Source organism: Argentina silus (genome assembly GCF_951799395.1).
Source record: "Argentina silus genome assembly, chromosome: 12".
NCBI classification, from domain to species: Eukaryota; Metazoa; Chordata; class Actinopteri; order Argentiniformes; family Argentinidae; genus Argentina; species Argentina silus.
Genome location: NC_139666.1, coordinates 8340054 through 8354552, shown reverse-complemented (window position 1 = coordinate 8354552; position 14499 = coordinate 8340054). Strand labels below are relative to the sequence as shown.

The 14499-nt window shown below is 49.0% G+C and overlaps 1 protein-coding gene across 3 annotated transcripts in view; it reads right to left on the bottom strand.

The window, feature by feature from the left end:
* Window positions 1-14499, bottom strand: part of LOC310813424 (R3H domain-containing protein 1-like) — a 45918-nt gene that overhangs the window by 16651 nt on the left and 14768 nt on the right. For all 3 annotated transcript variants that reach the window (XM_083682425.1, XM_083682427.1, XM_083682426.1), the window contains exons 2-11: window positions 7943-8199; window positions 6599-6796; window positions 2750-2888; window positions 2502-2580; window positions 2208-2267; window positions 1517-1657; window positions 980-1088; window positions 386-481; window positions 230-258; window positions 47-100 (exon numbers count right to left, since the gene is read on the bottom strand). In XM_083682425.1, the coding sequence (XP_083538551.1) occupies window positions 47-100; window positions 230-258; window positions 386-481; window positions 980-1088; window positions 1517-1657; window positions 2208-2267; window positions 2502-2580; window positions 2750-2888; window positions 6599-6796; window positions 7943-8125 (1088 nt within the window). In that variant the 5' untranslated portion in view covers window positions 8126-8199. The remainder of the gene's footprint in view (window positions 1-46; window positions 101-229; window positions 259-385; window positions 482-979; window positions 1089-1516; window positions 1658-2207; window positions 2268-2501; window positions 2581-2749; window positions 2889-6598; window positions 6797-7942; window positions 8200-14499) is intronic.

The window sequence follows — 14499 nt, the reverse complement described above, 5'->3', positions numbered from 1 at the left end:
AGGGATTTGAAGATCGTGTTAGGGAATGAAAAATTTAAAAAATGACCTAAAAATCTGGCGCCTTTGCTGTGTGCTGTTGCAAGCGTCATCCTCTTGTATCCTGTGGACAGAAGAGAGCCAGAGAGACTCAATACTCATCTTTATGGATGATGCGAAAACAGCATGTCAGCACTTTTCACTCAAACTAGCAGTTTAAATCGTTAAGATGTTTAAAAGTTTGAAAACAAACCTTTTTTCAAGAGCGAAGCCATCTGGACCCTGCAATGACAGACGTCAAACGTTACTTCTAACTCCCGGGTACAAACACTCGAAAAACGATTTGCACTTGAATAAAACACATTGACGTCGGCCTACAATATGAATATGTATGTGTGAGGATTCTCACATCTTGAGCGAATATCCTGTCTCGGGCCCTCTGGTACTCCTCCTCCCTCTCCTCTATAGACTTGCTCCTCCTGTCCTCCTTCAGCCGCATCCGCATCTGAACCACAACACCCTCCTTTTATCATTTGTTCATTCATTCATTCCATTTTCATGTAACCTTTATTTGACCAGGAATTCACATTGACTTGACTTGACTTGACCCGTTAAGTGCTCTGGGTTTGTCATAGAAGAACGATATCAATAAATAAAACACATTATTATTATTTTTTTATTAATAGTGAGGTCTGAGAAGCTCTTTTACAACAAGGCACGGGACAGCAGCTCCAGTATAAAACATCTGAAACACCCACGCCCATCTTGAGCGCTGACAAGGGACTCCACAGAAACACTGGGGCGGAACAAATCATCACACCATCAAATGCCAGTTGGCCATTGAGACTGCTTTGTTTTGAACGGAACAAAAGCACTAGTTAAAACTTATCTGGCTTTCATGACGAAGAGAGAGCCTATTATTTCCCTCCGTCTTTGGGATGCCGGCTGATGATAATGAGGTCTAGGGCTGATCTGGGAGGATCACATCAAACATCAGACTCACCATGTTGTCATCTTTGTCTGAGCTGGAGTTGTCCCTTTTCAGAATGTACCGCTTCTGGAAGTCGTCAGTTTTGTCGTCTTTGATGTGTTCTGAAAACTTCTGATCAGGTCTGCAGAGGGGGGAGAGAGAGAGAGAGAGAGGGAGGGAGGGAGGAAGGGAGAGAGAGAGAGAGAGAGAGAGAGAGGGAGGGAGGGAGGGAGGGGAGAGAGAGAGGGAGACATTTAAAAAACAGTTGACGCAGAGGCACGATCCAAGAAAACCTGAGATGTTTAACACCAACTCCCTTCCACCTCAAAACACACTCCGTTCCATTCCTGCAATATTGAAAAACTTAGATAATTACGTTTCCCCCAAAAACTCATTTTGGGATGGCGCAAAGGAAAATCTGTTTCGCCTCGGCAGAAGATACAGAGAGAGACAGTAATTTCTGCAGCCTAAGCCGTCTGAACAAGACCAGGCTGAGAAATTGAATTCTTGGATGTGACGAGAGAGAGGAGGAGAGAGAGAGAGAGGAGGAGAGAGTGTGAGATTACTCACATTCTTGTATTGCTAGTTTTGTTGATGATTACAGATTTCCCGGTTTGGTCGACGTTGTGGTCGAGGCCAAAGTAAGCGGCGACGCGGTGCAGCAGCATTCTGTGGTAGGAGGTCATGGGAGGGAACTTTCTCTTCTGGCTTCTGAGAGGGAGAGAGAGGGGGAGAGAGGACGGAGGGGGAGGGAGAGAGGGAGGGAGGGGAAGGGAAAGAGGAGAGAGGGGGAGAGAGGACAGAGGGGGAGGGAGAGAGGGGGAAAGAGGAGAGAGGGGGAGAGAGGACGGAGGGGGAGGGAGAGCGAGAGAGAGGGAGGGGGAGGGAGAGAGAGGAGGGAGGGGGAGCGAGAGAGAGGGAGGGGGAAGGAGAGAGAGGAGGGAGGGGGAGCGAGAGAGAGGAGGGAGGGGGAGGGAGAGAGGGGAAGGGAGGGAGAGGGGTGGAAAGAGGGAGAGAGCAGAGAGTGGGCCAGGGACCAAATCAATAACTCACATGGGACTAAGGGGACAATTAGAAACACTTTTTTCTAGGCAGAGCAGTCCAACATAGCCTGGAGTCAAATCTCATTAGCTCTCCCCAAGGCGACTGGGGACGGCATCATACAAAAATTATGCACAGCTTAATAAATGACAAACAAACAGCTTATTCGGTTGAAAATGTAAAAAAAAAAAAAGAATCTGGGGACTTGCTCAAAACTCACTCGTTATTACTGATGAAGTCGAGAATGTCCTGTTCCAACTTCAGCAGCATCATTCTGTCCCTGGAAGGGAATAACAGAGCGTTAGAGTCTCTCTGTTTAGTAACCGAGCACTCATCTTGTTACCTCGGGGTAATGACAGAAACTGCAATTAGCAATCGACTGATGAAGATGCCATGTATTCAAAGGTAACCTTTTAAAAGAACGAGCCGTTTGCTTAATCACCAGTGAAAGAGGACAACAGCTGGGCCGCACTGAGAAGACAAAGGCTGTTACATGACTGGCATATCTACACACCTGGGGTTGTTTTTCAGAGTGTTTACTAAGAACTCATGGAGATCGATCCCAGTAGAGTCTGTGTACTCCTGACTGGAATCTGGGAAGAGAAACAAAATTAGGAATTGTTGGGCAAAGGACGCAAGCAATTCTAAAGCATCTCTAATTCTCCTTCACTTCACTCTCAATTTGTGTAAACGTTGCAATTTCGAAAATGGCTAAGAAACAAGCCAGTAATTGGCCACTTGTACGTGTACACACACACACACCTCTTGACAACATCTTCCTAGGCATCCTTTCAGTCTTCTCCAGCAGCTTGTCGCAGCCCTTGTCTTTGTCCTCCTCATTCTTGATGGGCGGCGGCTCCTCTCTGTCAAACGATTGGCTGAGCTGGATTTGAATTTCATCCTGCAAATACAAGACAAGGCTGATTAGCGTACCCTTACGTAATTCATTTAGAGGCTCTGGCACTACGTCAGAGGCTAACTATCAGGACAATTTGCGGTTCCAAAACCCCCTCCTGCTGTCTATCTTGCTAGCTCTGTTATTGACCACTCCGCTTCATCCCAGTGGGAGGGAAATTGTGTTCTGGGGGACACAGTGTGAATTATGACCAAAGGGAAGAGACAAAACAAACTTTAAATTGAGTCAAAGAAAAATAGAGTCACAGTGCGATTGCCAAGGGGGAAAAGGAACGAACTGCAACTGGAGTTTATTTGCTTCTCGAGGGAGACTCAGTGGTCAAGCCCAGGAGCTGACCCAGGCCTACTACTCAGTCTGCAAGCTCAATGAAAGCGGAGGCGCTTGCAATGAAAACACAGACCTTATATAGTTTTGCAGGCAATGTTTTTTTAACATCATGGCCACAAGTTAACAGATCGTGTAGCCAGTAGGGGGGCATGGGAAAGCCCATACATATTAAAGCTTCTTAACTCGTTCCCTCAGGTGGTGAGCTTTCACACCCTACAGAGCATCTAGGACCGAGCAGCTTTTCCCCTCCTTCCCGCCCTCTCTTTGATTAAAAATGTTGGAGCCTTTTATTTCTCCTTTCAAAGTAAATACAAAAGTAGAACACAGTAGAACAACTACACAACATGACCCCGAGGGACTGGGAGTGTTTTCTTTTTTCTTTAAAAGGGGGAAGGAAAGCTGCAATGTTTACACTGGAAAAATGCTGGGTTCTTGATGCTCCGCCCCTGTGGAAAGTAGCCTGGGAGAGTTGCAGCTTGCTAACAGAGCTTTGGTGTTGCTGCAGAGGGGAGTGTTGAATAGTGAGATAGAAATACGAGAAAAAAAAAACGTAATTCCCAGGAAAGTAAATCTCATTCACTCGTTCAAGGACATGAATGTGAGTGAGGGAGTTCAAGTCTTACACCCCGCCAGGCTGATTATTTTATGCGCTGGGATATATTCTTACTACCGTTTGTTTAACTCACTCACAGTCGGAGAGTTTCCACCCTGCTCCTGATTGAGGTTTCTACAGTAAACCATCCGAACAAAGGGCTTGACTATTCCCTGCTCTGGAATGGGCAGAATAAAAGGTGACATCTTTGACCCCTCCTGGCAGATTTAAGAGACTTATCTTTCTACTAAATAATTCAGTTTAAAAAAACAAAAAATAAAAAACACACCTTTTGTTTCTTTGGGAAGTTCTGACGTCATGGTCAACAAAACAATTAAGATAATTATAACAATTCATTCATTAATCTATTACAGCGAAATTAAAAGGGAGAACCCCCAAAAAATTCTGAAGCTTCCTTTTGAAAAGAAACGGTCATTCGGGAGGCTGTGGATAATTAAAAAGAGGACCAGTGTGTGGGGCGTGGTGATGGAAAGAGTACCTCCTGAACCTCATCCTGTATGGTTGGGTATTAGAGGAGATGCACTTCACAGGGGGGGGGCATAGATATGCAATGGAATGAGAGTTAGATAGAAAGACACCAGCTAATAGTTTAGAATAGGGCTGTGAATAGTCATGTGTGGGGAGGGGGGGGGGGGTGAGGAGAGGGGGAAGGGAGGGGGTTTACCTGATGTTCTCCAGGCAGATCAGTGGTAATAGGGGGAGGAGAGGACTCTTCGCAAACAGCCAGGCTCCGAACTAACTTTAACTTTGAGTTAGACTGGGGGGAGGGGGAGTGGTGGAGGTTAAGAAGTCAGGTCAGGATGGGAGAAACAGACACAGGACAGGTATACGACAGAGCAGGCCAGCTAGAGTTTCAACACTACAAACCAAGTGCGATGGAGGGAGATTGAAAATGAATTAGAATGAGAAGAAAAAAGGAGGAATTCAGAATACCGTGCAAACACATCACACGTTGGCATCCTACTGATGGATGGGGTTTTTTTCAGACACGATCATGCACACAGTTACCTAGGTCACCTTTGCAACACTTGACAGTCACTAGTTAGATACTAGTTAGTTAGTTAGATCACTAGAGATGTTGATGCATTATCATTTTCATCATTGTAGTTGAACTGAAAACCACAGGCATCAAAAACGTCTTCTTTTCTTTTTTAAAATCAAAACACAAATGCATTCCATTCAAGTATCGATCATAAAACTCAACTGAAATAGAATGCAGGCAGTATGGACATGAAAAAAACATGACAACATTAATGTCTGGATTGGTCCACCAAGCAAACAAACACGTTTACAGACATGCCTCTTGCCACGGTACCTTGGGCCTTTTTCCTGTCTGTCCGGGAGTGTGTGGCTGTACGGTAGGCAACGAGACAAAATGGATCACATGAGACACAGAAAGGAGGGCCTGGTATTGTCTGTATGAGTCTCATGACCACCAACAAGTGACTGTGGAACAAATGACTAACTCTACAAAAACATCCATTCAATGGTTTTGTAGTGTGACAAAATGTTTTTTGAAGAGGCAAAGCTTGTCTTTACTTTTGCCTATTTGTTTAGCTAAAGATAATAACCTCAAAAGGTGTATTTCTTACAGCTGCTCACAGTTTGTTGTCCCTGAGTATTGGCATATGCTGAATACATTTTGTGTTAGAGCGTTATGCACGACACAAAATAGTATCCAAGTCTCAGTATCGGAATATCTGCCGGTAAGTACCATGTCGTGCAGAGGAATGAGAGGGAGAGTGTTTGTGCTTTCTCTTCCGTGCCGCTCGGAATTCTCGACTCGGGAGGGTTGGCCGGAGGGAAGGGTTACCACCCCCCGCTCTCCTGCACACTAGTCTGAAACAGCACCTTGTGTGCAGCGAGGCGCCGCCATCGGCAAAGTGGAGGAGACAGATGGCGGCGAAGACATTGGTTCCGCTTCCCCTCCCCTCCCCGCCCCTCCCCTCTAGGGGTGACGGGAGAAGTTGGTGGATAAGCTGGGATTTCAGACGGAGATTATCTGCCTTCCACTCTTGCCTGGCTCTCAACATCGGCAGCAGGCTGTAGAGCTGCAGGGCTCCTGGCCGCGGCCTTCCTCCTTACACACAGATCTCCACTGACTGCCTCGTTCAAGTTAAAGCCACCTTTAAAAAGGAGGGGGGGGGGGGGCTTTTCTGCCTGACTGAGAGGACGACCGGCGCAGCGATATGAAAAGGGAGGAAACAAGCCGACATCAGCAGGGTCGGGGCTTCTCAAAAGACAGGAGAGCACGAGGGAAATGTCACGGCATCAAGGGGGACTAGGCTAGCCGTTCACACGCTACCTGTCAGAGAAGAAAATATATTGGACGCTGCACAAAACCCTCTGCAACCCTAACCTTCAGGCATATAATAACTGAGTGGTAGTTGAGGTACACCGCTTCTGCAGGTTCTCATAACTCAATTATCTGACAATTGATTGGTTGTGCTTTGCCGGGAACTCCCCATGGCCCCTGAGCCAGTGCTGTATCGGAAAGCAATTATTTCCCCGGCTCTGCTCTGGCTCGCTATTACAAAGCCCAATACCCCCCCCCACCCCCCCCCCCCCCTTACTCTCCTACAGCATATAGCCTACATTCCCGTCTGGTACAAACCCTAGCCCCTCCAACTGACATGTCATAATAAGGAAATTGGAGTGGGTGAAGGTTGATTGGGAGAGTTATAGAGTGGGTGGGGGTGGGTAGGGTGCAGACACTGGAAAAGGGCTGACTGGCAGGACGGTGGGGGGGTTTTACCTGAGTTTCGTTCCTGTCTTGGCAGCAGCTCTCGTCCCGGGCCGGTTCTGGTTGGGCCTGCGGTTGGGGAACCTGGGTCTGGGTCTGCGGCTCGGCCTGTTCCCTGCCGTCGGTCTCGGCCGGGCTGACGTCCCCCCCCGTCGATGGCGTGGCGTGGCCCTCCTCCATCTCCAGGCCTCTCATAGTGTCGTTAGCCTCCTTTACAGTGACAGGATCAGACATCCTCATTAGAGAAGGCTACTTGGAGCGTCTACACCAAGAGCTCGAGACCTACAGGAGGAAAGATCGACACGGTGGTTTCTTTGGCGGTTAGCTTGACGTGCGGCACCGTCGCCCCAGGCACTAGTGGTTGAGCATTTACAAAAACAGATCAATGGAGGTTTCCTCGATGACAAATCACCCGATATTAATAGTGCAGAATTTCAAACCCCTTAATCCCTCTCTCTCTTCTCCCCCCCCACCCCCCTCCCCTCCCCTCCATCTAAACAACCTCCCCCCCCCCCCCCGCCCCTCTTACACACACCCCTTTCCTCCTCCCCCCCCCCCCCCCGCCATCCTAACCGATGAACACAAAGTCCCTGAGATCATGAGCGACACCTGGGCCCCTCGGGCGTGTGAGGGAGCTAAGACGTGCTAATGAGAAGCAGTTGCATCTAAAGCTTCCATTAACACATTAGAGGGTGAGGTACGCGCGCGCGACAATCCTTCCTCTCTCGCGCCCGCTACGCCAGGCCGCTAGCTGACAGCGTTTCTGGTGCCACGTCAGCATGCCCAGATGGTGCAGCGAGCTGCGACTGGAACGCCAGGAGGCTGCCTGGCTGAGACGCTCGGCGGCGCTGACACCCCCATATGTGGTCCTCCGCTGTCGCGGCAGGCCCTCCGGGGACCCATCTCCTCCTCATCGAGGAAAAAACGGTAGAAGAAGAAGAAGCAGCAGCAGCAATCTCCCCGTGTTATCTCTTATCTGGCAACCTGTCACCGTCCCCCCCGTGCCCCCGCCCCGCCCCCCCCCCCGCAGCTGCCTGGGCCACCTATCCAGGTTGGCCATCTCGCTGGACTGTCTAATCCTTTGTCCTGGATCTGGGCCTGGACCCACTCTTATGGGTGGGGACCGCGATTGTGATTTTAACTGCGGCAGTGACAGTGATGTCATATCACGGCTCTGAGTCTTATCTCTAGTGTGTGTGTGTGTGTATGTATACCGGCTGCGATACCAGGTGCTGGCCATGGCTACTATGGGTGTATGACTGATTGTGGATGTTGCGGTGATAGTTATTGCCATGTCAATGTCATGTCTCTAGTGTGTGTGTGTGTGTGTGTGTGTGTGTTTGTTTGTTTGTTTACCGGCTGTGCTGTTGGGTGCTGGGCCTGCTGCGGTGTTGGAGGTGGCGATGGCGTCGTGGTGCCGGAGAGAAGGCTGAGGCCTGCGGGGTGACTCTGGGTGCTGCTGCTGCCGTTGGCTGGGTCACGGTCCACCAGGTGGTGGCTTGTGTTGAGCGTGCTGGAAGCCCTGAGGAAGAGGCCCATGTCCCCGTCACCAGCACTGGGTCCGGCTCACAACGACGCTGGCCTCCGACAAGGCTCTCATGCCCCTCAGTGACCTGGAAGAAGGGTGGGAGAGAGAGAGGGAGGGAGAGAGGGAGGGATTTAGCATAGTATAGCACTATATTCATTAGATGGGGAGTCGGGTCACAATTAAAACATGTATTTGCTCAAGGTCTCCCAAATGTACAAGTATGAAATTGAAGATTGCCTAGAAGTCTAGATACTGGAAAGCCAATCGAGAACAACCACTTGGAAACTAGTCTTTCTGACAGAATGACAATCATCTGGCTGTGAAGTGAACTGATGAAACTCAGCCTTAGATTCTCTTTAATCTCCTGTGGTTCTTTGGGCTAAGCTCCATGCTAAGGGGCTGTCTCACAGAGCTAATATTTCGCTATGCCTGCTCCTCTAACCCCACGGCGCTCCGCAGCGCTGCTCTGGGCTCCTCTCTGACCAGGAGACAGACTGGAGCGGCTGAAGGCTACAGTGCTCTGGGTGATCCATGCCTCGGGGCGATCAGAAGTTCAAAAGAGGAAACTGCCCGTCAGAAGGGTCAGCCAGAAGGTCAAGTGGATTTCCAGCTAGCTCCATAATCCAGTTAACAACAGCTAGTCTCACCTTTTCCCCTCCCAAGGACAAGCCCAGCGCCACCTCTAACACGTTGCCATGGGCACAAAGAAGTACGGCTGGCCCTCACGGTGGATTTCTCAAATCCCAAACTTCTGCCCATGTCTACTTTCCTGAGTCCCAATTTCTCGCCCGAATCTGATTTACAGCACTGGCAAAAGATGAGAGGTTCGCAATAAAACAAACTGTGTAATTCGACGCCCCCAACTGCCAAAACACATTATCTGAACCAATTTGACAGCGCCTCTTATTTTAGCAGAATCGATAGTGTAACAACACACGATGGACAAGGCCAACCAGTCATTTAGAGAGTCAGTTTCAAAAACAACAAGCTTTGCCTGCCTGCCTGCCTGCCTTTGCTGGAGGCCTGAGATCGTGTGGACGTGTTGGGAATGGCAGGGCACAGCTAAGCAAACACTTGCAGAGGCCCAGACTCTGACAATGTAGCGCATTTATCACTCTAATGGAGCCGACGTGGGAGCTGCTGCATTATTTAAGCCGCTGATGGCCTCGGCTGATTGGGATTCATGAGATCTGGGGCCCAGAGCTAGTGGGGGCTGTCAGTGGAGAGGACAGGTGTGTGTGTGTGTGTGTGCGCGTATGTGTGTGAGACACACAGACAAGCACACACTCCCTCAAAGTCACAAACATACACACACACACACAGTCACGCTCAGAGACATACACACTCAGGCACACACTCCTCTTCTCTCTCACACATACACACACACACACACACACAAGTACACTATAGTGTCCGTCTGCCGTGTTGCTGTAGCCTCCTGTCCGTCACAGGGCGTGTGGTATCTGTCAGAGTCCCTCTGCTCCGTCTCTTTCCTCCGGGCCTCTCGCTGTCTGGGCTGCCTGCCCTGTATGGGAGTGACAGCTTGCCAAAAGCCCTCCAGATCCCTCACATCTCAACTCTGCGAGCTCCGCTGAGGGGGGGGTGGGGGGGGGGTCACAGGGACCAGCCGCCGGCGAGCAGAGAAACGTGGCGCCAGGCAGATTTTACCGCCTATTCTCTAAACGGACTACTCAAGGACAATTATGCTTTTAATGCGACTAGAGAAGAGCTGTTTTGGAATTCATGAGTGCCCCCCCCCACCCCCCCCCTCCCACCACCACCACCATGTTTTTTTTCCCGCTTTGCATGGCACTGCGCATCTCCGGTGCTAGGCGAGCGAGGACGCCTACGCTTGATCGACCTTTTCCCTCCCACGCCCCCGCACTAGAACCGCCACAGATGGAGCCTCAATGGGGGGGAGGGGGTTGTGGAGGGAGAGACAGAGAGAGATAGAAGAGAGGAGAGGAGGAGAGAACAGCCTCTTCTGCCCGAGTACAATGCACAGTGAAGACTGCCTTCGATGAGGCCACAGCGGAACGTCTCAGCTGCAGGAGGTCATTGTGACCCCTGACATCCGCTTTGTAGTGACGTGGGTAACACCGAGTTGCCCCTCTGTGTAATAACATTGTAATTACATTCCTTATTCCACTTGCGTAATAATACAACTCCCTCAATTCCATTGCTCTGTCATTACAAAATATGTACTTGTTATTACAATGTAATTACACCGTTATTAGGCTACACAGGTACAGGTGCAATTTACCGTTAAGTGTGACGGTCCTGTGTAAGGTTATCAGATGGCATACTGAACAGACATTCAACTCACGCCTTCAGGTCTCGAGGCATATGTTGATTTTTCGTTTTTCTCTATTCAAAATTGAATCCGTTTCTGCAGCAGATGCTCCCCCAAGAAAGTGACTTGGTTGACACAATGCATTCATGGCTGACAGATGGACGCGTTTACAGTAGCATAGAGAGAAGGGCATTTTTCTTTTCAAGCTGAAAAACAGCAGAGGTCTGCGTGGGGTTCTTGTCTTCCTCCAGGGCCTTTTCTTTCTCTCTCTCCTGTCTTTCTCTCTTTTCTCCGCTTCAATGGGGGGAGAAAAAGAGCTGCTGCCTGTTTCTTCTTCTTCTTCTTCTTGGCTGGAGTCTAAGCAGCTGCAGGCCTTGCTGAACAGACGAGGAGGATCCTTGTCCACATTTAGCACTAATTGGGCAGTGTGTGCTTCAGCCAGAGACAACACTGTCTTCTCTCCTCACAGCTGACTCTTCGGGAAGGGAACGGTTGGGTCTTAACTAAAGAGTATAAGGGAGGGGGGGGGGGGCGGGGTGTAGGGTGATTGGGGAATGCAATGGATTGTATAGTGTGTGAGAGTGTGTGTGTGTGTGTGTGTGGCCCTCCTATAGGTCACCGACTGCGAATGGATCTTTTGGAGATACAAATGAGATATCTGTGTTGGTGTCAAGGAGTGACAGCTTAGCGTAGAGAAGGTATTGATTTTGTCAGGGTGGAGAAATAAGCTGTTGGCCCTTCCTGCCATCTGTAAACTGAGAGCCTGGGAGGTGTCTCAGTGCCACGCTAACTCACTATTTATGGGTAGAACATGGGGGGGGGGGGGGGTGTGCTATTGCTACTGTGTACAATGGCGACGACAAAAACCAACACTAATTACAGAAGCAAATATACACAGCGATCACTCTCATACACCAAGCGTGAATATCAAGCATATTCCTTAAAAATAATAGTGTGGTAGACTGAATAAACACACATTTCCATGACAGCAATTATAACCGACTTAAAATGATTTCCCTTGACACCAATGGGCAAAGAAATACATTCTCCAGATAAACTTAAAGTCGTAAGGATTCAGTGAATAGTTTTCATTCAGCCCCAAAAAAAATTAAATAATAACTGCTGAAATTGTTTTCCTTCTGCAAGATTAGAATCCTTTGTGATGCTGAAATAAGAACAGAAGGGAGAGGACGACTTTAATTACAATTTATCAACTATCGCTTATCTTTTAAGCACATAGAAAGCGAACAAGCTCACGTCAGGTCTCTGTCCTCCCCCCCCCCCCCACACACACACTACACCACACACTCAGGGGGTAGCTTCATTATTAATATAATCCCCATCAGCACTGGGTGAACTATCATTATTTCACATCCAATTATATTTATATATATATATATATATATATACACACACACACACACACACACATATATATATATATGTATGCACGAATGATTGGCGGTTGCAGGGCGTCAAAGCGGAATACAAATTACAGTAGAGGGGATGTTCTGGTACTCTGACACTAGCAAGCCACACGCACAAAAAGCAAAGGCGTAAAAGAAGAAAAAAAAAAAAGAAAATACCATAGGGGGTCTAGGCTAACTCTTTAACTGCTCCCTCTCTCAGCCGCCCGAAAATATGTCAGTCCCTTCGGTCTGGAGGTGCGCCAAGGACCGCACACTGCTCCATTCAGGCTCTTTAAGATTCCGCTGCATTCACGCCACGCCACAGCAGGACGGGAGCTTAGACCGTGCACCTTCCGCCTCGGGGAGCTGTCTTTAACGACGGCTCTGAACGAGGAGAGATATAATGCCCCCCGAGGGGGGGAGTGTAACCCTCACAGCGCAACTGTCCATTTCCATCTGCTTAAACACAAAGTCCTGATCAAAAGGCACAAATTCTAGTCAGAGACTCAGTGACGTATTTTTTTTTTTTTCTTTTTTTTTTTTTTATTACTATTAAAACGCAGAGATAGAAACTAGGCTGTGTGTCCAGAGGCTGTTGGAGATGTGATAATTCTCGGAGGGAATAGAAAGGACACCAATGACTTCAAATGGCAATCATAACGACCATATCCATAACCCATCATCTCAGCCCGGGGAGACACATTTAGAGGAGAATCTCTCTCAGCAGGTGAGAGGCCAGTTGACCCCCAGGGTTGCAGTGAGGCTACCTTTGGCTTCCTTTCAATTACCAGCGGAGCGGGGGTGAGGAGAATTAATGACACCTATTTAAGATAAGGATCAAAAAAAGCCTGCGCGTTTTCCTTCGGCTGGACGGGGCCACCGCTCAGCACACAAAGGAGCTCCGGTCCGCTAATAAGGACTTCCTGTGGATACTGGCGAACGGCACAGTGCAGTGCGCCCAGGCTACATCCATATAGCAATTAAACCACTTAATTGCCTCCATGAGCGAGATATTCCCCAGTCTTTTCCCCCTAATCTTAATGCAATTACGCCTGTTCCCGGGTAATGTTAAATGCCATCTCTGGGGTTTGGCGCTGGGTCCGTTATTCAACCCCCCCCTGTCTAAAGCAAGGCTGGAGGAGAGAGACTGATCATTACGCAGTCGCATCCCTGGCGCCGAGAAGAAAAAAAAAGACGGAAAAGTGGCCCGATGGGCCGACTGGGACCGCGAAGCCGGAAAGCTCACCCACGGCAGTGACAGTTCGGCTACGTATCAAATCAGAGTCATTAATTTACCGCCCTTCATTAGAAGTACAATTAATAGACGTCAAAGGATATGAGGGGGCTGTGGGGATTTCGGAGGACGGCGCTGAAGGCTGTGGACACAACCTATTGGCTAGGTGAGCCACAGCGTGCCTCATTCCCAATGCCGCTGTGACCTTGTCCCACTTTTTCTAAAAGGACTCGGTTGTCCCATTTAACGGAAATGAGATGCACGTACGCTCCGAAAACTAAACACAAGCTGCCCCGCCGCTCTGCCAATTACACCGCCGTTCTCGCACACTTAGCATAAAAATAATTTCCTAATGTTCCCCCAAGGTATCATACGGGGAAATGGGATCGCTGCAATTACCCGTGAACTATTAGCAAATAAACCCCCGCTCGTAACGCCGGAATGATCTATGGCAGGGTATTTAAACAATTCATCAGCCAGGAGGACGATTGGGCAAAACACACCTGGAGAAAAAACAGACATGAGCTTCAAACTGCTGACAGAGGCACAAAAAGAAAAAAGAAAAAGAAAGAAAAGCAAACCACAACACTTTGATTTCGCTTACGAGCGAAGCGCTGATTAGCTGAGCTGCACAATTATACAGGAAAAACATAGAATCTCACCCCAAAACCAAGGCAACCAAGAGTTCTGCAGATGCAGATCCGCGCCCCATTAGTCACAACCTTCCCGGTGCGAAAGCCACCTTGTCACAATGCCACTCTGACATGACTGTGAACACCGGGGCACGATTCGCCAATCGAGGACTGACTGGGAGCGAGCGTTGTTCTGTTGCATTCATTTCCATGTCATCCTGGTCCGTGCATGGCACAGCGGGTAGGGATTTAGAGAGGGAGTGAGCAGCTTGGGTTTGAGCGCTGTGGCGCTATTCAGGGCACATCAAAAGATCTCAGCAGGGGAGAAAGCACACTGCTTTTACCCCACCCCCCCCCCCCCCTTCCCTCCCTCCCTGCCTCCCTCCCTCCCTCTCTCGCTCTAGGGGAATAAGCCCTTGGGAAAGAAACACAACGCACTTGCAAATAACAATATTTTTCCAAGGGAAGTTAATGGACTCCGGCCAAAGACAACCTTGGTGCGAAAATGACAAAGATCCACTTAAGAGGAATGTGCGGCTAATCGCCTCCCGTTGGTGGACCGCGCACGCTAAGCTTGTAAACTTCTACAAAGCCGGAGACACCCAGCAAACTTTGCTCCGACGCTGCAAATCGCAATACCTGTAACACGGTTCTCTGATAAAGTACTTAGAAAATGGAAAGAACAAGACAAACTCAGACTTGCGCTCAATCGATGGACATTGCTCTGCTAAGTATTTGCATTCCCTCAGAGCGAGCGAGCGAGCATGCGCACGCACACACACACACACACACGCACACACACACACACACACACACA